Source organism: Chiroxiphia lanceolata, chromosome 26, assembly GCF_009829145.1.
Source record: "Chiroxiphia lanceolata isolate bChiLan1 chromosome 26, bChiLan1.pri, whole genome shotgun sequence".
In the NCBI taxonomy this organism is placed as follows: Eukaryota; Metazoa; Chordata; class Aves; order Passeriformes; family Pipridae; genus Chiroxiphia; species Chiroxiphia lanceolata.
Window position 1 is genome coordinate 6039700 of NC_045662.1, and position 24453 is coordinate 6064152.

At 55.3% G+C, this 24453-nt stretch overlaps 3 protein-coding genes across 3 annotated transcripts; 2 read left to right on the plus strand and 1 right to left on the minus strand.

Moving 5' to 3' along the window:
• The first annotated feature begins 2 nt into the window (after window positions 1–2).
• Window positions 3–3928, plus strand: ATP5MC1 (ATP synthase membrane subunit c locus 1). Its single transcript, XM_032711532.1, has 5 exons — window positions 3–90; window positions 767–814; window positions 1624–1701; window positions 1866–2041; window positions 3693–3928. Exons 2-5 carry the CDS (start codon window positions 776–778, stop codon window positions 3805–3807), a joined length of 408 nt encoding a protein of 135 aa, XP_032567423.1. The 5' UTR covers window positions 3–90; window positions 767–775; the 3' UTR covers window positions 3808–3928.
• Window positions 3929–6366: 2438 nt separating this feature from the next.
• UBE2Z (ubiquitin conjugating enzyme E2 Z) lies at window positions 6367–18094 on the plus strand. Its single transcript, XM_032711366.1, is given in 12 exon segments — window positions 6367–6405; window positions 6407–6705; window positions 8530–8602; window positions 11331–11483; window positions 11485–11519; window positions 12327–12334; window positions 13353–13442; window positions 13445–13455; window positions 13969–14002; window positions 14005–14080; window positions 14528–14618; window positions 16700–18094. Coding segments are annotated over 12 exon segments (1080 nt in total). The 3' UTR covers window positions 16871–18094.
• Window positions 18095–19238: 1144 nt separating this feature from the next.
• Window positions 19239–23569, minus strand: SNF8 (SNF8 subunit of ESCRT-II). The gene is made up of 8 exons (XM_032711363.1): window positions 23479–23569; window positions 22397–22447; window positions 22112–22250; window positions 21739–21843; window positions 21067–21139; window positions 20372–20513; window positions 20148–20222; window positions 19239–19493 (listed from the first exon to the last, which is right to left on the minus strand). The coding sequence occupies exons 1-8, from the start codon at window positions 23530–23532 to the stop codon at window positions 19356–19358; spliced, it is 777 nt and encodes a 258-aa protein (XP_032567254.1). The 5' UTR covers window positions 23533–23569; the 3' UTR covers window positions 19239–19355.
• Window positions 23570–24453: the final 884 nt, after the last annotated feature.

A 24453-nucleotide genomic window follows, 5' to 3' on the forward strand; every position in this document is an offset into this window, starting at 1 on the left:
GGGCGCGGAGGACGCCCGGGGGGACACGGCCAAGGTGACGCTCCCCCCTCAGAGCCGCCGCCGCCGCCGCCCCGAGCGGACCCCGCGCAGGTGGGACCCGCTCCCGGGCCCGACCCTGGCCCCGCCGCCACCGCCGCGGCCTCGGAGGGTTCTGGGGCAGCTCGGGGCGCGGCCGGTGCTCGCTGGGGTCGTGCCCTTCGCTGCCCTTGCCCTCATGAGGGGTTCGGGGGGTTCGGGTGTGGCGAGGAGGGCGCGATGAGCAGCTCTGAGCCGGCCCGGGGAGGGCACCGAGCGGGGATTAACGGGGAGCTGGGGGGGGCAGGGCCGAGGGGACAGAGGGGGGACACAAAGCCTCGGGGACAGCCGGGGGACACACAAGGGCCGAGGGGACAAAGCCTCGGGGACACGTAGCGGTGGTGGGGACAAAGCTTTGGTGACAGCCAGGGGACACGGGGGTCAGGGGGGCAAAGTCTGGGTGACAGCAGGGGGGACACGGAGCCGTTCTGGGGACACAACCTTGGGGACACAGAGCTGTGGTGGGGACACAACCTTGGGGACACAGAGGTACAGTGGGGACACAACCTTGGGGACACAGAGGTGTAGTGGGGACACAACCTTGGGGACGTGGAAGTGGGGGCAGAGCCTCAGGGACAGGGCAGCAGGTGAACCCGAGGTCAGATGTGGGTCTGAGCCCACAGAGGGTTGGCACGTGACAACAGTGCCAGGAGTCCCAATTCCTTATGTTTATTTTGTTTATTTGCCTTAGATTAACAAAATGCAGGCTCCCGTGGCACTTCTCAGCTCCCCGGCACTGGTGAGTCGCCTTTCCTTGCAGGGGGATGATAATTCTCGGTGGGGATACAGGATGGGGAGGGATTGCTCCAAAGTGCTGCCCTGGACACCCTCAGCTGAGGTGGGATCATGTGGGTCTGTTTGGGATTTAAGGAGGAAGGGAAACAAGGTGACCTCTGGTGACACCATGTAAATAGATGGGGGTGAGCTGCCAGGGCCTTCTCCCAAGATAAACTAAACTGATTTCCACAGAGATACTCGATCACCCCTCTCTTTGAAGGGGTGAATTAGAAAGGAAAGGTGTGGAAATGTGGCAGTAATTAAATTGCTGTGGCAGATGTGACACTGTGCTGCAGCCTGTGGTGTGTGGAATTGTTTAATCCAACTGGCTGCAATGGGAATATCATATGCCTTTATTTTTTAGTCTTGTGTCATAGTTGATGTTTTCAGAAAATCTTCATACCTTTCTTCATAAAGTGTTCTTCTGAGGGTTAGTGCAGATACATCAAATTATGGGAGCAGTGATCTCTGCTCTCTGTGACCAGTGACAGGAGCCAGGGAACGGCTGGAGCTGTGTCAGGGAGGTTTGGGCTGGATTTTGGGAAAGGTTTTTCCCCCCGAGGGTGGTTGGCACTGACCAGGCTCCCCAGGGTCTGGTCACGGCCCCAGGGCTGCCAGAGCTCAGGGAGCGTTTGGACAGCTCTGAGGGACGGGGTGGGATTGTTGGGGTGCCCGTGCAGGGCCAGGGGTTGGGCCGGATGATCCCGGTGAGTCCCTCCCAGCTCAGGAGATCCCAGAACTCTGACTGTTCACTGTCTGTGTTCCCTGCAGTTCCGATGCTGCTCCAGGGCTCTGGCCAGGCCCGTTTCAGTGTCTGTTTTCAGCAGGCCCGAGGCTCAGACTGCACAGGTGAGACTCGAATGGGAAAGCGCCTCTTGCTGTCTTTGCTCTGCCCGATGACTCCTCCCGACCGTCCAGGGGCCGGCAAACGCGGGGCCGTGGCTCCGCTCCCAGCCCTCCCCCGCCGAACCCCGAGCTCCTCTCATTCCCGATTCCTTGCCCTGTGCCCGCAGGGAGCCGCTGCCTCCCCCCCACAGCTGCCGCGGCGGGAATTGCGGAGCAGCGCCGCGTCCCGGGACATCGACACGGCCGCCAAGTTCATCGGGGCCGGGGCTGCCACGGTGGGGGTGGCGGGGTCGGGAGCGGGCATCGGCACCGTCTTCGGCAGCCTCATCATCGGCTACGCCAGGTGAGCGGCCCGGGCACAGCCCCGGGGACAGGGGCTTGGCTCTGGGAGGGGCAGTGTGGGGGACTTGGGTTTGACTGAAACAACCCTGGAGTGTAAAACGGTTGTCATAACCCATGCACCTATAAAAGAATTCCATGGTCTGTCAAGTCCGTGAATCTATTAAAGAAATCCATGGATCTATTAAAAAAATCCAGGAATTTATGACATCCAGGAATCTATTAAAGAAATCTGTGAGTCTGTTAAAGAAATCCAGGAATTTATGAAATCCAGGAATCTATTAAAGAAATCTGTGAGTCTGTTAAAAAAATCCAGGAATTTATGAAATCCAGGAATCTATTAAAGAAATCCAGGAATCTATTAAAGAAATCCAGGAATCTATTAAAGAAATCTGTGGGTCTATTAAAGAAATCTGTGGGTCTATTAAAGAAATCTGTGGGTCTATTAAAGAAATCTGTGGGTCTATTAAAGAAATCCAGGAATCTATTAAAGAAATCCAGGAATCTATTAAAGAAATCCAGGAATCTATTAAAGAAATCCAGGAATCTATTAAAGAAATCCAGGAATCTATTAAAGAAATCCAGGAATCTATTAAAGAAATCCAGGAATCTATGAAATCCACGAATCTGTTAAAGAAATCCATGAGTGTATTAAAGAATCCATGAATCTATTAAAAAGTCCATGAGTCTATTAAAGAAGCCCATGAATCTATTTAAAGAGATCCATGAATCTATTAAGAAATTTCCATGAATCTATTAAGAAATTTCCATGAACCTATTAAGAAATTTCCATGAATCTGTTAAGAAATTTCCATGAATCTGTTAAGAAATTTCCATGAATCTATTAAGAAATTTCCATGAATCTATTAAGAAATTTCCATGAATCTAATAAGAAATTTCCATGAATTTATTGAAAAAAACCCCCATGAATCTATTAAATAAGATCCACTAATTTATTAAACCCCCTCGTCATTTTATTAAAATAATGTTAAAACAAGGATCCATTATTCTCTTAAAGTTACCCGTTGTTCTCTTAAATAACGAAGTTCCTCAGTTGTTTGAATCCACCCTGTAATTAATTCCGAAGGGTCCTGCTGCCTCTGGAAGAAAGGGAGCACTGATTGTGAGGGGAGCACTGACTGTGAGGGGAGCACTGATTGTGAGGGGAGCACTGACTGTGAGGGGAGCACTGATTGTGAGGGGAGCACTGACTGTTGAGGGGAGCACTAATTGTGAGCTGGGCACTGATTGTGAGGGGAGCACTAATTGTGAGCTGGGCACTGATTGTGAGGGGAGCACTGACTGTGAGGGGAGCACTAATTGTGAGCTGGGCACTGATTGTGAGGGGAGCACTGACTGTGAGCGGGGCACTGATTGTGAGCGGGGCACTGATTGTGAGCAGGGCACTGACTGTGAGCGGGAATTGTAGCTCGGTGCCACCAGCTGAGAGTCACCCTCGGGGTTCAACATCCCTGAAAGCAGGGGAGAATGCTGGCTGTGTCATTCCAGCTGCTGGCTGTGTCATTCCAGCTGCTGCCTGCCCGCCACCCCCTGCTCCGTGCTCTGCCTGCGGGACACGATCCCGGGAATTCCGGGCTCCGCTTTGCCCGTTTCCTTCTCGCCGCCGCTTTCCCTCACTGTGGTTTCTCCCGCAGGAATCCCTCCCTCAAGCAGCAGCTGTTCTCCTATGCCATCCTGGGCTTTGCCCTGTCCGAGGCCATGGGGCTCTTCTGTCTGATGGTGGCATTCCTGATCCTCTTCGCCATGTGACGGCTCCGCCCGCGGCTCCCGGCGCTCCGGCCCGGCCACTGGAGCCTCTTCCCATCGCAGCGTTCCAGACTGACCATTAAAGAAAGGATTTCTCTAAATAAACTGGTGGCTTGGTTTTTGGTTTGGTTTTTTTTTTTTTTTTTTTTTTTTTTTTTCTTTATTTTTTAGTGTTCTGGTCTGGTGGCGGGGGAGTTTTTGGGGCTTGGTTGAAGGGTGCCATGTCCCAGGTGTGGGATGAAGCAAACAGGGAGCGTGGAAGGGCGTGGGAGGGGACAAAAACTGAGGTGAAGTCGACTAAAACAGCTCAGATCTATTCAAAATCCCCAAAAGTGTTGCCCTTTTAAAGCAAGTCTTGATGAGAGTAGGTTGGGGTTGGATATTCGGGAGAAATTCTGTGAGGGGCTGGAATGGATTTCCCAGAGAAGCTGTGGCTGCCCCATCCCTGGAAGTGCCCAAGGCCAGGCTGGACGGGGCTGGGAGCACCCTGGGGTACTGGGAGGTGTCCCTGGGTGAGCTTTAAGGTCCTTCCAACCCAAACCATTCCATGATTCCATATCTTCACCAGTCTGTTGTTGGAAATGCTCCCTTTCTTTCAGCTGAGAGCACCTGGAAAAGGTGCTGGGTGCAAGGTGAGGGTGCTCACGGATGTGTTAATGGTGTTTGCAGGGCTGAATTCCCAGGAAGTGCCCACATCGTGGGAATTTCCTTCCTTTTCCAGGAAGAGCTGGTTTCAAGGTCACACTGTTCACTGTTCACTGCCTCCTCAAGGCAAAGTTTACCCAAGGAATCACAGCTGATTGTGATAATCCACTAATCAATTAAAAAAAAAAATCCGTTGCTCCGTTAAAACAATGCACCAAACTGGTAGAATAAGCCATTATTCTATTAAAATAAAAATAAACTGATAAAATAAAGAGCTGAGGGTTTGGTGGGTTTTTTTCCCCCTCCCAACAGCTCCGTGCTCCAGCTGTTTTAGAGACTGGAGTATATGAGGGAGGAGAAATGCCCAAATCCACCCCAAAATCTGGGCCTGGGGGTGAGGCAGCTGTGCCTTTAAGGAAGGGGAGCCTGGAGGAAGCTTGTCTCTTATCTGCTTTAAGTAATTGAATTAATGCAGCTACTCCTTGTCCTTAAAGCCTCTGCAGAGGGGTGGTGACCTCCCCGGGCACGGGAACACCTCCCTGGGCACAGGAATGGGGTACAGGAATATGAAATTCTGTTTGGAATTGCTGCTGGGAGGAATTCCCTGTGAGGGGTGAGGAGAATTTGAGCCAAAAATCTCCAAGACTTGGAGAAACGTGGCTCTGAAACCAGAAAGAACTCGAGGGAAACTCGGCTGAATTAGAGAGGAAAAATCCTCTGGATCCTGGGAATAAATGTGCAACCCTAAAGCAGGGATCCCGTGCCTTGGGAATCCTCCCAGGGTGTCCATAGGTTGTAGCTGGCACCCAAAACTTGCTGCCCTGGGAAAACAACACTGTTGCTGGGGCTGCCTTAGTTACATTTAAACTCCTTACACGTATGGAACTGGATAAACAGCTCCTTGGATCCCTGTAAAGCGAAAAGTGACCTTGGAGCTGGGATTGCTCCCCCAGCACATCCTTGCTGTTCGTACCCGGGGGGTTCTGGGCAGCTCTGGGGGGGGTTGGAGGAGTGGGATGGTCCTACAGGGACCACGGGCACAGCTGCAGGGTTCCTGTGAGCTGGAAAAACAGCTTTTCCCCCTCTCCTAGCCCTTTGATCCAGCTGATTTCCAGCCCTCAGGCTGCTGTGTTGGGGATCTGAACCCCTGGGAGCTGCCTGATCCCACAGCTGCTCCGAGCTCAGACCCTTTCCTGGAGTGTTTTCCCAGCCTGTCTGTCACAGCAGCCGCTTCCCTAAAGGGTCTCAGCCTCTTCTCCTGAGTAACAGGATGAGAGGAAACAGCCAGGGAATTGGATATTGGAAAAAAATTCTTCGTGGAAAGGGTGTCCAGGCTTTGGAACCAAGTGGTGGAATCACCATCGCTGGAGGGATTTAAAAAACCTGTGGATGGGGCACTTTGGGAACGTGGGTTAGTGAACTTGGCAGTGCTGGGGGAATGGCTGGACACAGTGATCTTAGAGTCATGGAATATCCCGTGTTGGGAGGGACCCACAGGGATCATCCCGTCCAGCTCCTGGTCCTGCCCAGAACCCCCCAAAATCCCACCCTGTGCAAGCATTCCTTGAGCTCTGGCAGCCTTGTGGCCGCGAGCACTGCCCTGGGGAGAGGAGACCTTAGAGGTCTTTTCCAACCTGACTGTTTCCATGACTCCACGATTCCATAAATCCCCCCTTTCCCACCCCAAACCCCCCCCCAAACCCTCCTTTCTCCCCTCCACCCCTTGAGACCTCCGCCACACCAGGGGCGCCATGTCAAGGAAATACCAAGGCTCGCAACGAGGCGGCCCTGCGGGAGAGCCGCTCTGTCTCGCTCTCTATGGTCCGCCGGGGGCGTGGGGCGTGGGCGGTGCGGGGCCGCTCTGGCCGCGCGCCTCGGTGGTGCGGAGTCCCGGAAGCGGCGCGGGCCGAGGCCGCAATGGCGGAGAGCCCGGCGGCCGAGGACGCGGCCCCGGCCCCCGGCCGCGGTGCTGGGGGCGGGCGGCGGCGGCGGCAGCGCCTCGCCGAGCGCCGCCGGCTCCGCGGGCACCCCCGGCGTCTTCATCCCCGCCGAGCTCTGGGCGGCCGCGGGTTTCGGCGCCGCCGCCGCCGCCGCGCCCGGCACCGGCGTGGCCCCCGCGAGCGGCGGGGCCCCGATGGCGGCGGCGGCGGCGGCGGGGGCCGCGCTCCTCACGCACTCGGCCTTCTGGGACCCCACGGTCAGCGGGGACTGGGACAGCGAGAGGCCCAGCCCGGCCTGCCTGCTGCGGATCAAACGGTGAGCGGGGCCCGGCACCGGGGGGGCTCCGGGGCCCGGACCCGCCGGGCACGGAGCGAGGCTCGCGTGTGCAGGAGACGTTCGGCTCGTCCCCTCGGGGTGGTAACGGTCCCCTGGGGCCGCACCGGACCGTCACCGGCCGGCCTGGAGAGCCGGGATCGGCTCCCGGTGTCCCCGGGCTTCCCTGGGAACAGGTCCCGGTCCCTCCCTGTGTCCCGGGGCTCTCCTGGAGACAAGCCGTGGTTCTTTCCCTGTGTCCCAGGGCTATCCTGAGGACAAGTCCCGGTCCCTCCTTGTGTCCCAAGGTTTCCCTGGGAACAGACCCCGTCCCTGTGTCCCGGGGCTCTCCAGGGCACGCACTCCAGTCCCCATCGTGCCCTGGAATCACGGAATCCCACACGGGTTTGGGTTGGAAGGGACCCTAAAGCCCATCCAGTGCCACCCCCTGCCATGGGCAGGGACACCTTCCGCTCTCCCGAGTTGCTCCAAGCCCTGTCCAACTTGGCCTTGGACCTCCCGGAATTCCTGGCCTGGAATCTCCTCTCCCAGGTGTTTGGGATTCCGTGGGTCTCACCCCTGCCAGCCCGGGGGTCCCTCTGTGCCACCCCCCGGGGTCTCTGTCAGCTGCCCTGGGGGGTTGGCAGCAGAGCTCCTAACCCTGCCCTCGGGATCCCTGGCAGCTCCTGGGAGGTGCCGTTACATCTGGGAGGGGAACAGATTTTTTGGTTCCCTGGTGGCCAAGTTAAAATATTCACAGCAAACCTGCCCTTCACTCTCCTCCTTCCTGCCAGTGGCCACCCGTGGGGCTGCCCTGACCCTTCCAGGGATCCCCTGGATCAGCCTGTGGATCCCTTTGCCAGAAGGAGCAGGAAGGTCTGGTGTTGTTGGAAACGCTGGCGCTGATTCAACAAGTCCTTCCTCTTCCCTCAGAGCAGGAATTGCTGCCTGCCAGGCTCTTGCTCATCCTTGTTCTGGAGCTTGGATAATGTCTCCCAAAGATGGCTCCAGATTTTTGGGCAGTTTCCAACCCAGAGCAGGCAGGGAGGGGAGAGGCTTCTCCTGCTGCTCTCACCCTCCTCACCTCGAAACCTCCCCGAGCTCTGGTCCCTTCCCAAATGGGAAGGAAGGTCGAGTGGGAGCTTGTCCTGAAGCTCAGCACAGCTCTGATTACAGGAGAGAGGGTTTGGGTGACGGAATTCAGCAGTTTGTCTGTCAGCTGCACGGGGTTGTAGGTGATTTGTTGGGTTTTGGTTCATTTTGGGCTGAGTTCTTGGAGAAGGGAGGCTGTTGGGGTCAGGTTGGGGGGTGTGTTGCACCCTGACTGCTCTGGGACCTTCTGCCTGATCCATTAACCCCAAATGGCTCAGAGCAAAACATTCCCAGAAGTGGTTGAGTCATGGCTTGGGAAAACAAATGAGTGAGCACAGAAAGGGATCCTGTGAATGGTCTGGGTGTGAAGAGGGAAAACCTCAGGAGGGAGAGGTTATCCCTTAAATAACAAACCTCACCTCACAGGACTTGAAAACAGCTCCCTGGGGGGGATTTCTGGCTGGAGTTTGACGTGCTGGAGGTGATCTGGGGTGAAACACAAGTTAATCAAGGTGTGCTGGTTCATTGACTGCTGCTCCTGAAATGCCTCAGCGATTTTTGGGGATAAATTGAAGGAACTCATCCAGAAAACTGTGAGAGCCAAGGGAAAACCGTCTGTCTCCTTACAAATGACAAGTTTCCACCTTCAGAGTCTGTCCCTTGACACCTGTGCAGGGATTTGTCACCCAGACCCACCAAGGGACACCCAGACTAATTCCTCTTTCCTCTCCTCAGGGATATCATGTCCATCTACAAGGAACCACCCCCAGGAATGTTCGTTGTGCCTGATCCCCACGACATGACCAAGGTGAGAGGTTTGGAGCTGGTTCAGCTCCCTGCTGCTCTGTGTGTTGTGTCCATGGCTGCTGGGAGGGTTTCCCAAATGGAATATTCCCTTGGTGTTCTGAGAGGAGTCGGGGTGAGCCTTGCAAGAGCACAGGGCTCCAGTTTTCCTGGTGGCACTGGGATGGGATGCATTAAAATGGGAGGAGGCTCCCAAGGAAAGTGGTTCTGTGCAGAGGTGCCATCCTGGTGGGCTGAGGAGATTCCATGGATAACCCAGCTCTGGTTTGGTGGACGCTGGGGGTGCTGATCCAGCTTGTTTCATCCCACTGATGCTTGAAAACAATGAGTGGAACATCCCAAAGAAGGGAGAGCTCTGTGGAAAACCGGTGGCTGTGGGGGGGCTTCTCAGAGCAGCTGGAAATCAGGGTGTCCATTGGGACAGGAAGGGCTGGAGTGGCTCTAATCTGCCTCTGGAGCCTGGAAATGGGAATTGCTGGGAGCTGGCAGGGAAATGTGGGTTGCTGGGATGGACTGGAGCTGCCTGCCAGGATCCCACAGGCTCCTCTGGGGACAGGCCTGGCCACAGCCTCCCTCTCCTGCCCTCATTCTTCCCCTCCAGGCTCCTCAGGGTTTTCCAGAACTGGGAAATCCCTGGAATTTCCCAGTCAGCTGGGAGGCAGAAGGTGCTCAAACCTCTTGATCTAGCGTGGTTTTGGTGGTGCTGCCCCTTCTCCAGCCAGTGTTCCCTGGGCTGGGCTCTGAGTGCTGGGAGAGGCTCCTTTGGTTTGCCCTGTCCTGCACTTCTCCCACCCCCCCTGGCAATGTGGCATCCCCAAATTCCCCCCCACGGGAGAATTGGAGCCCCTGGGATTTTGGAGGGAGCACAGAGGGAGTGTCTGGGCACAGGCAGCTCCCACCTGGGGGGCACTTCCCTGCAGGGAGTGCCAAAATGCCCTGGCACAGAAAGGTGGGTTTGTAGAACTTCCAGCCTCGGGGCCTTGGACTGAAATCCTGGGGAGGGAAGAGGATCATTAACTTGGATCACTGGGGGAGTAAAGCTTCCTCAATAGCCCAAGGGGAATAGATTCCTGGTATACAATCTGGGATCTTGGAGGGTAATTAGCAGAGGCAGAATAGGGTCTTAATTTCAGCTCCTGGCAGAGGAAGTCGAGTGATTGGTTTAACAGACCAAATCAGCAGGAGAACAGAGAGCTGAGGAATGCTCTAGTTTTGTGCAGAAATTCTGAATGATTTTTTTTCTTTCTAAAATTAGATTATTTTTTTTCGTATTTGAAATATTTCTGGTGGTTTTTTTTTAAGCCCAGCTTAGCACCTGAGCTGTGGTTCTGTGTGGTTTGAGGTGGAGAGGCCTGGGCTCATCCTCCCAGTGTGGGCAGCAGGGTGAGGGGGGGATTCCACCCTTCTGCCTGCTGCTCTGCTGAGGCCCCACCTGGAGTTCTGCACCCAGCTCTGGGCCCCCAACACAGCAAACGACTCGGACCTGTTGGAGCAAGTCCAGAGGATCCCAGGGCTGGAGCCCCCCTGCTCTGGAGCAGGGCTGGGGGAGCTGGGGGTGTTCAGTCTGGAGAAGAGAAGGCTCTGGGGAGACCTGAGAGCCCCTTCCAGGGCCTAAAGCAGCTCCAGGAGAGCTGGAGAGGGACTGGGGACAAAGGGATGGAGGGACAGGACAAGGGGGAATGGGTTTAAACTGAGAGAAAATTGGTTTAGATGGGATATTGGGAAGGAATTCTCCTCCAGGAGGGTGGAGAGGGGCTGTCCCAGGTTTCCCAGAGAAGCTGTCGCTGCCCCATCCCTGGAAGTGTCCAAGGCTGGGTTGGATGGGGCTTGGAGCAACCTGGGCTAGTGGAAGGTGTGGGTGGGTCTCATGGAAGGGGGGGTGGGACAGTGTGGGAGTGGTTGGGACAGTGTGGAAGTGGTTGGGATGCTGTGGCAGAGGTTGGGACACCATGGAAATGGTTGGGATGCTGTGGCAGTGGTTGGGACACCGTGGCAGTGTTTGGGACATGTGGAAGTGGTTGGGATGCCATGGCAGAGATTGGGACGCCATGGAAGTGGTTGGGACACCATGGAAGTGGTTGGGGCACCATGGAAGTGGTTGGGACACCATGGAAGTGGTTGGGGCACCATGGAAGTGGTTGGGACACCATGGAAGTGGTTGGGACACGTGGAAGTGGTGGGACGCCGTGGCAGTGTTTGGGACGCCATGGAAGTGGTTGGGATGCCGTGGCAGTGGTTGGGATGCCGTGGCAGTGGCTGGGACATGTGGCAGTGGCTGGGACATGTGGCAGTGGCTGGGACATGTGGCAGTGTTTGGGATGCTGTGGCAGTGTTTGGGACACCATGGAGATGGTTGGGACACCATGGAGATGGTTGGGACACCATGGAGATGGTTGGGACACCATGGAGATGGTTGGGACACCAAGGAGATGGTTGGGACACCATGGAGATGGTTGGGACACCATGGCAGTGGTTGGGACACCATGGAGATGGTTGGGGACACCATGGAGATGGTTGGGACACCAAGGAGATGGTTGGGACACCATGGAGATGGTTGGGACACCATGGCAGTGGTTGGGACACCATGGAGATGGTTGGGACACCATGGAGATGGTTGGGACACCATGGAGATGGTTGGGACACCATGGAGACGGTTGGGCCGCGGGTGGCAGCGGTTTTTGGGCCGCGGTTGGCAGCGGACGTGGAGCGCAAGCCGGGCTTTTGTTTTGCAGATTCATGCATTGATCACAGGCCCCTTTGACACGCCTTATGAAGGGGGTTTCTTCTTGTTCCTGTTTCGCTGTCCTCCAGATTATCCCATCCACCCACCCCGGGTCAAACTGATGACAACGGGAAATAACACAGTGAGGTTTAACCCCAACTTCTTACCGCAATGGGAAAGTCTGCCTGAGTATTCTGGGGTAAGAGGAGACTTTGGCTCTTTTCCTGGGAATCAGGAGGTGGCTGCGGGCCCCGTTCTGCCCTCGTGCTCCCTCTCTGCCCGTCGGGCCCCGGTCTTGCCCCCAGACTTGTGCTTGGGTGCATCTTTATGCTTCTGTGGAGTCATGTGCAGAGTCAGAGTCATAAAGCAGCACAAATCCCTCTCCTGAAACAGGGGTTTCACTTACCTTTAAAAGCACCTGAGAACGGAGAGAGCGAAGCACAAAATTCGGGGGATTTTGCTGCTTTTTCTCCTGCTTCCCCTTGCAAACCCTCAGACCAAGCACTGCACTTCCTCTGCTTTTGCACTTTCCAGCCTGGTCCTTAATGTTGTTTAAATGTAGGTTTTTGTGGTTTTAATTTCCTCTCTCCATATGGGCTTAAAAATAAATAAATAAAAGAAAGTGGAAAATAAAAAGCTGCTAAGAAGTTCCTTGAGAGCCATTTGACTGCTCTGGGCTTCCACCTCCACTGAGGCTGTGGGGGCTGAGCTGTGGGTGGGATGAGTTAAAAGCACAGCTCCTGTGCTGCCTGTTCCAACAGGCTCCACTGCTGCCAGTCCTCGTTCCTCACCTGCTGGAGTTCTAAACACGGGAAAGCCCTGGTTGAACGAAGAGTTTCCCAGAGAAGCTGTGGCTGCCCCATCCCTGGAAGTGTCCAGGGCCGGGTTGGGTGGAACTTGGAGCAACCTGGGCTGGTGGAAGGTGTCCCTGCCGTGGCAGGGGGTGGAATGCGGTGGAGCCTGAAGTCTCTTCCCACCCAAGCCATTCCAAGAGAAGGGGCAGCAGCAGCTGGAATTGCCATGGGAATGTGATCACCCACCAGGAATCTGAGTCCTGGTGTGGCTGAAAAGCTGCCTTCCCTGGGATGGTTCCAGCAGTGCCACAGAGCTAGTCCCAGGAGCTGATAGATCCTGGCAGGGAGATGGATTCTGCTGGGAAACACCTTCTGGATCCACGAGCTGGATGCCAACACCTGCCAGTGGCCAGGACATGCAGGGCATGCCCCTGTTTGAGGGGCCTGAATGCCCAGCAGCTCCCAGAGCAGCTCCCAGAGCAGCTACCCTGTGGCTTCTGCAATCGGAGCTGCAGCAGGAAAGGTGAATTATTGAAGAGTGAACAAAGAGCCTGGGCCTGAGCAGGGATGGGAAGCGCAGAGGGAACCGAGAATAAAAGGATTTAGGAGGAGGATATGTGGGTCAGCACATCCTCCCTGAGCTCACAGGGAGGCAGGTCTGGAGCTGGAGCTGGGATATTAAGGGCAGGCAGCAGAACAGCTTTTTCTGCTAATGCTGTTCAGTGCAAAGGGTTTTGCTGCCCCATGTGTGAGGTGAGCACCTCGTTCCCAGGAGCTCGTGCTTTTGGGGCAGTGCTTGTGCTGGGGGGCTGCAGGAGTGATGGGGCCTGTTTGAGCCTGGAAAATCAGATTTCAGTTCTTAGGAGTTGTTATTCCTGACCTCAGACAGTGCTAGCAGCTTGGGTTGCTCCAGGCTGCTGAGTGGGGTGACAGCCAGAGCTTCAGAATTCCTGTTGCTCCCCTGTGATTCCTGTGTCTGTTAGTGGAGTGAGGTTTGTCAGCCTTGTGGTGCTCAAGCAAAATACTCATTTAGCGAGAGGAATAAGCTACTTTGTCCCTGAAAACTCCCTCAGTGTCCAGTGCTGTTCTACCTGTGGCAGCTCTTTCTCCTCCTGTGCCTTTCTGTGGGGTCCAGGTGTGGTCTGTGAGCGTTGCTGGTGCAGGGATGTGCTCCCTGAACCACTCCTGCTGGGTTCATTAATTGCTGCTTTTCTGTTTTGCTGCCCCAGCACCTGGACCGGGCCCTGCCTGGAGCCCAGCTCAGAGTATCTCCTCAGTCCTCCTCTCCATCCAGTCCCTGATGACTGAGAACCCTTACCACAACGAGCCGGCTTCGAGCAGGTGAGACTTGGAGCTGGAGCTTCCCTCCACACCTCGCTCCTGGAGGCAAATCCCATGCTGGAACGGGATCAAGAGGTGGTGATGTGGCTTGGCTCTTTCCCAGCTGGAGCTGGAGGGGTGAGTACAAGCCAGCTCTGAACCAGAGGCTGCTGAGCTCACCTGAGTGTGAGGGAAGGGAAGAACAGGGGTTGCTGGGGAGATGGGATGGCTCTTCCTTTCCCCTGCTACACCACTGCTGGAATGGCTTCCCTGGACATATTGTCCTGCAGGAACCAAACTGCTCAGGTTTTTCCTGGTCTCCTGGAGGGGGCAGCTTTCTGTACCAACCTTTTCACTGCACTTGTCTCCACACCATGCAAGGCCAGGGCTCTGGGGGCACATCAGACCCTGCCAGCTCTTCCTGTGCTGTGTGAATCAGCTCAGCACACACCAGTGCAGCTTGGCAGGCCCAGGAGGGAGAGATGAAGAGCCCCTGCAGAGGTTTGGACTCACTGGCCCGAATTGTGTTGGCAGGAGAGGCACCCTGGGGACAGCAAGAACTACAACGAGGCATTCGGCACGAGACCATCCGGGTGGCAGTGTGTGACATGCTGGAAGGGAAGTGTCCCTGTCCCGAGCCTTTAAGGTATGGAAAAGAGCAGAAGTGGGTGGGGGGAAGCAGGATAAACTGTTCCTGAGATCCTGGGAGCTGCTCTGCCTGGCCCAGCCAAGGTTGTGCCCCCCTGCAGTGGGTGGCTGGTCCGGGTGGTGCCCAGGAGCTGTGCCAGGACAAAGGCCTGTTACTGAGCACAATGGCTGCATCCTCTGGCTTGGGTTTGGGAATAAATGGGCCTTGTCCTCTGGGAAAAAAAATCCTGGAGGGAGGAGGGCACAGCTGTTGTGGAAACACGTGCAGCATCCCTTCAGCTGCAGGGCTCTGCAGTTCCTTGGCTCTGTCCTGCCTGTCTGTGCCCTCTGAGGGACGCACACAGGGTGTCCCAGACAACTCCAGGAACTGGAATTAGTGGGATGGGGTGACCCTGGGTGATGTGGCTGTTGTTGTGTTGATTGTTTGCCCTCTCCTTGTGTGCAGGGGTGTCATGGAGAAGTCCTTCATGGAATACTACGACTTCTACGAAGGGGTGTGTAAAGAGAGGCTGTACCTCCAAGGACAAACGATGCAGGTGGGTGCCAGCCAGTTCCCCTGGTGACAGGGGCCTGTGGTTGGTGACAGACCACAGTGTGCAGCACCAGGGGTGGATCTGGGAGATCTGCACTCCAGCTTTGAGCCAACCACGGAACTGAGACCTGAGGGGTTCCTGTGGGTGCAGCACTGCCATCCCCAAATGCAGAGGGCACACACAAAATATCTCCCAGGCTGTCAGATTTCTGAGGGCTGGGCCTGAGACACTCTCCAGGCAAGCAGGTGCTGCTTTCAGCCCTGGCAGTGGCACAGTTTGCTCTCCCCTGGTGCAGTTTGCTTTCACATCCAGGTTATCCAGTGCTGGTGGCAGCTGAACTCCAGTGCAGCCTTTTCCTGCTGGGTCACTGGTAGAATTTCTCTTTTTCTGAGGCTCCTTTGCTCAGACAGCAGATGAGACCTTCTCTGTGCCACTCCTTGTTCTGTCAGAGGAGGTGCAGAGTGGCTGAGGGAGGAACAGGGATGATACAACAGACACATCCAGACAGGTGGAATCCTGGAGCTCCTTTCTGCAGGGAAGGAGACTTTACAGACCACATTGCCAGGCTGTTTGCATATGAACAGATGTGTCTTCCTCCCTCATCCACCACCTCTCCTCTGACTCATTGAGAAATCCCACTGCTAAGAAAAGATGGAGGTGGTTGATTTAATGATCTTGTGTCTCTGAGCCCTTTTTTTTCCCTCTCAGTGCTGTGTAATTCATAAATTGGAAGCACTCCCCGAAGCAGGAGAGTTATGTTTGGAGTGAGAATTCCCCTGAGGAGTGCCTGTGCCTGACTTAGAGCTGCAGGGAGGAGTGAACTGAGGGTGTGGTGCAGTTTGGTGACATGGGGATTGTCTGGTGTGGCCCCCTCTGGTTTCTCCTTGCAGGAGCTCAGTGCTCTCCCCAGGCTTTGTGAGGATCCCTGAGTTGTGCTCAGTTCCCAGAGGGGATGGTGCCATGCCTGGTTTTCTGCTCACTTGTAAACAGTAGCACAGGAAGCCTGAAAACAAGGTGCTGGAGAGATGATATCATTGTTTTCATTAGTATTTGAAATGAAGTCACCCCAGGCTCAGTATCAGTTGAGTCCTTGCCAGATGTGCTGTTTTGTTAATTCTGGGCCACATGTGGGCTTGTACCAAAGATGCCCATCAGATAGGACAGCACAAACCCCACCAGCACCTCATCTAACCCTGGCAGCGTGTCTTTGGCCTGGGATGGGCATAAAGCAGCAAATGTTAAATAACCTTCAAAGACTTTGTGCCTCTGACTTGGCTACAGCTCAACTGGGGCCTTGATTTCGGTGGGAATGGTGATGCCTTTCATTTGGATGGGCTCTGTAGCACTAATTTGACATGTGGTGAAGTCTTTGGCCTCTGGATTTGAGAGACTTAGATTTGTAACGTTTTCCCTGGACCAAATCTTTGAGACAATCTCCTTCCCTGAGGCTGGCAGTCAAAATCCAACTTGTGTCTGCTCAGCCTTTCATCTGCTTTGAGGTTTTGCTTGGGTTTGTAACGCTCCCCAAACAGAAAATATCAAAAAAAATATTAAAAAAATCAAAAAAATATTAAAACATCATCACCTCTGCCACCACAGGGAGGTGATGGGATGGGATTTGACCCTGAGATGGGCTTTGACCCTGAATTCTTGGACTGTTTATGCACAGTTTATTACACAGCTGGAATACTCCTGGTCAGAGGGACGATGGCTGCATTCACAGGCTCATCCCTGCTTTTCTTTCAGTGTCCTTTGATGAAAAGGACAATTTTTATGCACAGTTATTGCACAGCTCAAATACCCCTTGCCAGAGGGACGATGGGCTGTGTTTACAGGCTCATCCCTGCTTTTCTTCCAGTGTCCTTTAGGTGAAAAGGACAATCTTTAAGCACAGTTATTACACAGCTGGAACAGCCCTGATCAGAGGGACGATGGGCTGCGTTCACAGGCTCATCCCTGCTTTTCTTTCAGGATCCTTTAGGTGAAAAGGACAATCTTTAAGCACAGTTATTACACAGCTGGAACAGCCCTTGCCAGAGGGATGATGGGCTGCATTCACAGGCTCATCCCTGCTTTTCTTTCAGGATCCCTTCGGTGAAAAGCGAGGCCACTTTGACTACCAGTCCCTGCTGGTGCGTTTGCAGGGCATCCGGCAGAAGGTGCAGGAGAAGCACCAGCAGGAGCCCCCGGAGCTGGACTCTGAGAGCAGCTCCTCCGAGACAGAGACGGACCCGCAGGGCTGCTCCAGAGCTTAGAGCGGGGGCTGCTCTGCCCACAGCCCTGACAGACTCCACCACCCACCCACTGCCAGAGCAGGGAGCACGGGGGGGACCCTCCTGCCTCCCCCACTGCTCTGGTGGGAAACGCTGACTGAGGAGACTGCAGGCCCCACAAAGCCCAGCTCGTGCCAGGCTCCTCCCGAAGGTACTCCCTGCGCTAGAAAAGCCGGAGCATGTGGCGTCAGGTTATTTGTTTTTTTTGGAAACACCTACACTGGTTGTTTGAGGTTTTTTTTTTTTTATTATTATTATTATTATTTTTTGTTTTGGTTTTTTTTCCCCCCTCCATTTGATTAAAGAATGAGATCTAGACTGCAAACCCTTGGCAGCTTCTCTGTTCCTAGACAGTGAGCCCTTCCCCTGGGGCTGAGCGTGGAGCTGTGGCTGTGGGAGCGCTCCCGTGAGTCCAGGGTGTGAGTCAGGTGAAACCTGGGGCAGTGGAGCCTCTCTGCTCCGTGGAGCCCAGCTACCTGATGTCTTTCTCCTAGGCAGACCAAAGATAAAGAGCAGTGGTGGAGTTTGGGCTCCTTTCTGAAAGCTTTACTCAAGCCCTGGGTGGCTTTTGAAACCCCGGGTGCAAAGGGGCAGGTGGGAAGTGGAAGCTGCAGGGATGAGTAAGTGGAGTGCAGGATTGGCCATCCTGGCATTTTGGGGGAAGGGAGGATGAGAAACTCGTTGGTCAGAGATGGGGGGGAAGCACTTACAAACCAGTCTAGTTTGTGTATTATTTTTTTAAGGTGTTGATTTGAATTTAGCATTCTGGAAGTATTTCATTGGTGTTTCCTCACCTGAAGTTCTCTGCTTCCCACCTCTCCAGTCGGTGTCACGTTTTATTTTCCTCCCATCTTCCTCCTGCCACCTCCCTCCCTGCTGCTCCCTTGGTCCCTCAGATGGAAATGCTGCAATGGAATAAGGGGCAACTCCTGGCTGGAGTTTTGTGGAGGTGGACGCCTCGTTACGGACAAATTCCTTTGCCAAACTTGGCTGAGTGTTGGAAAACTTTTGACACTTGAGTGTATGTGAGTGTTTCAGAGAGCAGGTTTTTCCTCTTGGGGAGGTGTCTGCTGGCTGTGCCATTCCCTCCAACGTGTTCAGTGGGTGGAGGTGAGAAACCCACTTTCTCCAGGTAGTGGAGCCTGGGGAGGATTGATTGGAGCAGAGTTTTGTTGATAAAGAGCTTATGATCTTTTTTTTTTTTTTTAATTATTTGTATGGGAGCTTTGATAGAAAGCTAAGCACAAAGTTGCACATTGTCCTGGGCCCTCTCCCAGTTTCCTTAAACACCTTCCCACCAGTCTGGCCCCGTTGCAGATTCCTGGTGGTGGTGGGAGAACTTCCAGCACCAGCACAGCGAGGCGATGCCCCGTGTGCCACGGGATCATTCCCAGCCTTTGTGACTGATCCCAGCTCTCACGGCCCTCAGAGCCCTGCACCCTGCAAAGCTGAAAGGTGGAAACGTTTCTGAATTCAGGTGTTGTTTAACAACCGGAGAAATTTGGTTTTCCCCCTTTAGCAAACTCCCCCGGGTCGTGATTTAGACTGAAAATGTTCCCTGGAGGGAAAGCTGAGCTGACATAGGACTCGCTGAGCGGGGGGGGAAGGGAGTGGGGTTCACCCTGGGGTGAGTTTTGGGTCTCCTGAGAGGTCTGGCAGCACCTCCCACTGTAAATGTCACGTTGTTTGTCCCCTCAGTACGTGGTGGGGGGAGCTGTGGCTCTGCTGCCTGCCCGGGGCAGGGCTGGCTCTGCCCCGTGTGGTGCATGTGGTGTGACCATCACCCCTCCAAGGGAAGGAGAAAATGCCTTATTGTGGACACTGCTCACCCACCTCGCATGTGGCTGTAAGAGAAGTATTAGTTTTCTAGCTCTGATGTTCTGTCCTGCCATTTCTGAATGTCTCCATTTCCAAGTGACAATCCTCAATGACTGCTCTAGGCAGAGATGTTTTAGCAACAGATTTTTAGACCTAATTGAGTTGAAAATATATGCACAAGAGTCACTCTAAAATACCTTGTTTATATACTATTGTACATAAGATTCTTTTTTTTTTATTTTTTTTTATTTTTTTTTTTTTTTTTTTTGTGCAATAAAGTTTGTTTTGGCAGAATGGAGCCTGTGGTGATTCCTTAGAGGAGCAACAACCAACCAACCAACAACTCCCTCCCAGAGCAGAGAGCCACACAAGAGCTTCCCCACTTCTTTAGCCAGAATCCCATTTGCATCCTTTAAGACTCCAGATAATTTTCCTCTTGCTGTGACATTTAGTTTCCAGTAGCAAGTGGCACTTCCACCCCCAGCCAGGGAGCAAATCCAGAGGTAAGCCAGCAGGAGTGAATCCCAGAAGATTTTCAAGGTAGACACTTGTTACAAAACCCTTTTATTTCAAGTCCACTGTCCCTGTGTTTCAGGTGATATGCAAAGAACCTCCCGAGGATTCTAGACAGGCACAGAACAGGGAGCAGTCAAGGAATTGCCTCCTTGGCTTCCTCTGGAGTGATTTCCTGAGAGTACAGCTCTGTAAAGAGAGCAGGGAGCCAGTACTGAGGTTCTTCTGGTGCCTGCTCATCCAGCCAGGCCATTCCTTCCTTCAGCAAGTGTTCCTGTGCAAACAGAGCAGAAACTGTGAGTGACACTTCAATGGCTCAGGGGAATTCCCAGGAGAGCCCAACCCCACGTTTATCCCAGGGAAGGGAGGGGGTAGAACTTGGGCCAGGATAACTTTTACTCAACTTGACCGGGAGAAATGTAGTCCAGACATCTTCCTGTGTTTATGAGCTCACAACATTCAAACTGACTCCAAAGATTCCCAGAGGGCAGGGTTAGGTGGGATACTGGGAAGGAATTCCTCCCTGGCAGGGTGGGGAGGCCCTGGCCCAGGTTGCCCAGAGAAGCTGTGGCTGCCCCTGGAATCCCTGGAAGTGTCCAAGGCCAGGCTGGATGGAACCTGGAGCAACTTGGGGTAGTGGAAGGTGTCCCTGCCCATGGCAGGGGGTGGCACTGGATGGGCTTTAAGGTCCCTCCCAACCCAACCCATGCCATGAAATCAATGAAGCCACGGGAATATCTGCAGCTTCTGGGATTCTGCTTTCCCCAGTCTGTGTTTACTTGGTGTGTGCTCTGCCTTTGGAATTCCAGCAGCTCAGGATCCCTGGGCATCCCTGCTGCTGCATTCCCAGCCCAGTGTGTGCCCCAGGGCTGCAGGAACAGCCCCCCTGGCACTGAGCTCCCCTGGCACACGAGGCCTCCCCACGTACCAGCACTTGCTTTGCACGTTCTGTCTCCCACTTCAGGCTGGACTTGATCTCACTGACTGTCACAAAGCCCTTTTTCTGGGGGAAAAAAAAAGAGTTAAAACACTGTCAGCTTCGAGCCAAGACTTAAATCCTTAGTTAGCAGAGTGGGGACAGTTTTGCCTGCAGGTCTAACCCCAGTCCCCTGCCAGGGAAGCCCCAAGGGGTGTGTAAAGCTGGCCTGGTACCTCTGCCAGCTGCAGGACAACCGTGTGATCCATGTTCAGCTCCGCTGGCACAGACTGGATCAGAAACGTTCCACCAACAGGGATAATCCCAAAGCCATTCCCCAAGACCTTCAGCTTCTTGATGGCCCGGAGGAGATCGTCCCTGAGGAGCAGAGGTCAGTTAGAGCCCCTGGAACTGCCCCACAGACCTGGAAATGAGGGAGACTCCAGCAGAAGCCAGGAGCTGCCAGAGCTCCTCGGAGCTGCAGTTTCAGGTTATCAACAGCTGCAATAAAGCAACTGAGAAGGAGTTTGGGTATTTGGGCCCCCCTGCAGACTCGAATTAGAGACACAACTGTAGCTCCAGCAGCCTCAAGTGCTAAACTTGAAGATTCAGCCCCAATTAAGTTTTTGAGTTGTGTCCTGAAATCTGCTGCTGTGGTGACGTTTCTCAGTCCCTTCCTCCCAGCTGAGGAGGCCACAGCAGCTCCAGCAGCCTGGGGCTGGATTTGCAGGGAAATAATTGTCCCCAGCTCAAGGCAACAGTCCTTGAAGCCTCAGGGCTCCCAGAGAAAACCATCTGAGGCAGCAGCATGGTGCTAAGTCATTAACTGTGAATCACATGGAAGTCAAATTTGGAGTCCCCAAACCAGTCACCCCCTTTTCTTCCCCAAATCCTGCTCGATCCCCCTTCCCTGTGACATGCAGACACTCACTGGCTGACATCCTGAGCAAACTTCCCTCTCCCCTTCAGCACTTGCTGGTGAAGTTCTTCCAGTGTTATCAGCCCTGGGAGACAACAAGAGGGGACAGGAAAACATCACTCATGGCAACAGAACTACTGCAGAGAGAGCAGCCAGGGCTCCTTTGTGCTTTGCCAGAGCCCCCCAGTGTCTGTTCATTGTTCCCACTGGGAAGCCCTGGGGGAGACAATGGCCCAGCCTTGTTCCCAGGCAGCTGCTTCCTCCTCCCACAAAATGTGGGAGTTCCACTGGCTTTGCTTCAGCCCATCCCTGGCCTCAGATTGCCCTTCTGGAGTGAAGAATACCTACTGTCTTTTAATTAAGCACTTATATCTGGTATTCCAACCTTCTGGATATTGCTGGGATCCTTCAGAGCCAATCTCAAGCTCCAGGCAGGCTCATGCTCCTTTACTGATCCCTGCTTCTTTCCATGCTCCTGAGTTATATTTTAGTTCCCTAGACAGGAGCAGAGCTGGTGATTTCTGGATCAATAGAGTGGTGGAGCCACAACAGGTTGTAGAAGCAGAACAAGGACAAAATTATCACCCCAGTGATTAGTGAAATCTGAGAGACACAACCCATTTTCCACGGGGAAAAGTGCTCCCAGGTAGTGGTGTCTCCCAGGAAGCAGAGTGGGATCCTCACCTCCATTCCTGTGTTTCAGAGCCAAACAAACTTCAATGATCTGCACTCCCAGCTCGTAGTAAAAGTCTCCAACTCCCAACATCTCCGACCAGAATCCTTTACCAGCTGGGAAGGGAGAGAGGGAAAAGGGGTTGGGAACACTGGGAAAAATATCCTTCTCAGTGTGAAGCAGGCAGCTCACAAACCCCACTGGGAGGACTTGGATTTTTGTTATCTCCACCCAAAGGTGCATCCCAGCAATTCCCAAGCCCCAGGAATCAAAGCACTGGCAGTTTTCCTCAAGGACAACTTTCCCCCAGCTCCACCACGAGCTGTTTGGAGTCTGGGAAGAGTGAGATGAATCCTGTCCTTCAGCCCAGGGCCCGCTGCTCACATGCCAAGGGATCCACCCCGATGGTGGCACACATGTCCTGGAACTGCACCCGGAACTCGGGGTTTTTCCGGATCTCCTGCTTGTGTTTGCTGGCAAACTCCTCCAGGTTGGTCTTAAACATGTCCAGCTGCTTGGACATCTGCAAGGGAACGAGGAGAGCACTGAGAACGAGCCAGGAGCAGACAGCACTGGGGATAAGACGAGGCACTGGGCACGGAAAATGCCCTGGGCACGGCTGGAGAAGGGGACAGGGGAGACAAGCCCAGGGCAGGGGGGATCTCCCACCTGGGCCAGCTGGTCTTCGGCCAGGACCGTCCCTCGCTCCTTGTACTTGGCCTGCAGAGGGAGAACAGGATGAGGGACACGGTGCTGAGGGTGGGGAGGGAGCTGTTCCTCAGGGATGGAGGAACCAGGAGGATCCAGGGCCCAGGGGAGGCTCAGGGTACCCTGTTAGAGCAGGGATGGGGTGCCATGTGGGGATGGGGGCGGCCCCACACAGGGCTGGGGGGGGACTGGACCCCCTCACATGGCCCCAGTGGAGCCTGGCAGAGCCCCCACCCGAGACTGGGGGTGCTGAACCTCCTCCCACGGCACCAGAAGAGCCTGGCAGCTCCTGACCCCCCTCACGGGGCACCAATGGACCCTGGCAGCTCCCCCTACCCCAAATTAGGAGCTCTGGCTGCTCCCCCCATCCCAAATTAGGGGCTTTGGCACCCCACCCAGACTGTGGGTGACCCCCTCACAGGGCACCAGTGGACCTTGGCAGTTTCCCCTACCCCAAATTAGGAGCTCTGGCTGCTCCCCATCCCAAACTAGGGACCCTGGCAGCTTACCCCATCCCAAATTAGGGGCTCTGGCAGTTCCCCCTATCCCAAATTAGGGGCTCTGGCAGTTCCCCCTATCCCAAATTAGGGGCTCTGGCAGTTCCCCCCATCCCAAATTAGGGGCTCTGGCAGTTCCCCCCATCCCAAATTAGGGGCTCTGGCAGTTCCCCCCATCCCAAATTAGGGGCTCTGGCAGTTCCCCTTACCCCAAATTAGGGGCTCTGACAGCTCCCCCTCCCCAAAACTGGGGGCCCTGATCCCCCTCCCACGGCACGAATTGACCCTGGCAGTTCCCCTTACCCCAGACTGTGGGTTACCCCCCCTCACAGGGCACCAATGGACCCCGGCAGCTCCCCTTCCCCCGAACCAGGGGCTCTGACAGCTCCGCCCCATACCGGGGTCCCTGACCCCCCTCCCACGGCCCCGGTGTGTCTCGGTGCCCGCTCCCGCTCCGTGCCTGTCCCGCCGCCCCCGGGCCCGACACCCCGCTCGCCACCGCTGTACCCCCCGTCCCGTGTCCCCCGTCCCGTGTCCCGCCCTGACCTCGGCGAGTTTCCTCTTGGCGATCGCCCCCGCGCCCACCCCCCGCCGGTGCATGGCGGCCCCGCCGCCGCCGCCGCGCCCGTGACGGCATCGCCCCGCGACAGCGACGTCACCGTCGCGACGCCCGTGACGTCACCTGGGAGGGACGGAGCGGGACACGCCCCCCCAGACACACCCCCCGGACACACCCCCGGGGAACCGGAGGGGCTGGGGGGCACCGGGGGCTGCTCGGAGCGGGTGTGAGGGGGGCGATGGGAGTCTAAGGTGGGGTCTGAGGGGCTCAGGGAGGGTCTGATGAGTGTCTGAGGGGCTCAGGGGGCTCGAGGGGTCTGAGGGGCTCAGGGAGAGTCTGAGGGGTGTCTGAGGGGCTCAGGGAGGGTCTGAGGGGTGTCTGAGGGGCTCAGGGAGGGTCTGAGGAGTGTCTGAGGGGCTCAGGGGGTGTCTGAGGGGTGTCTGAGGGGCTCAGGGAGGGTCTGAGGAGTGGTCTGAGGGCTCAGGGGACTCGAGGGGTCTGAGGGGCTCAGGGAGAGTCTGAGGGGTGTCTGAGGGGCTCAGGGGGTGTCTGAGGGGTGTCTGAGGGGCTCAGGGGTGTCTGAGGGGTGTCTGAGGGGCTCAGGGAGGGTCTGAGGGGTGTCTGAGGGGCTCAGGGGGTGTCTGAGGGGCTCGAGGGGTCTAAAGTGGGGTCTGAAGGTCTCAGGGATCTCGAGGGGTGTCTGAGGGGCTCAGGGGGTCTAAGGCAGGTCTGAGGGGCTCAAGGAGGGTCTGGGAGGCTCAAGGGGTCTCAGGTGGGGTCTGAGGGGCTCCAGGAGAGGCTCGAAGTGGGGTGGGGGTGTCTGAAGGGCACAGGGAGTGTCTGAGGAGCTCAAGAGGTGTGAGGGGCTCAAGGAGGGTCTGGGGGGCTCAGGGGGTCTAAGGCAGGTCTGAGGGGCTCCAGGAGGGGCTCAGAGTGTGTGTGGGGGTCTGAAGGGCACAGGG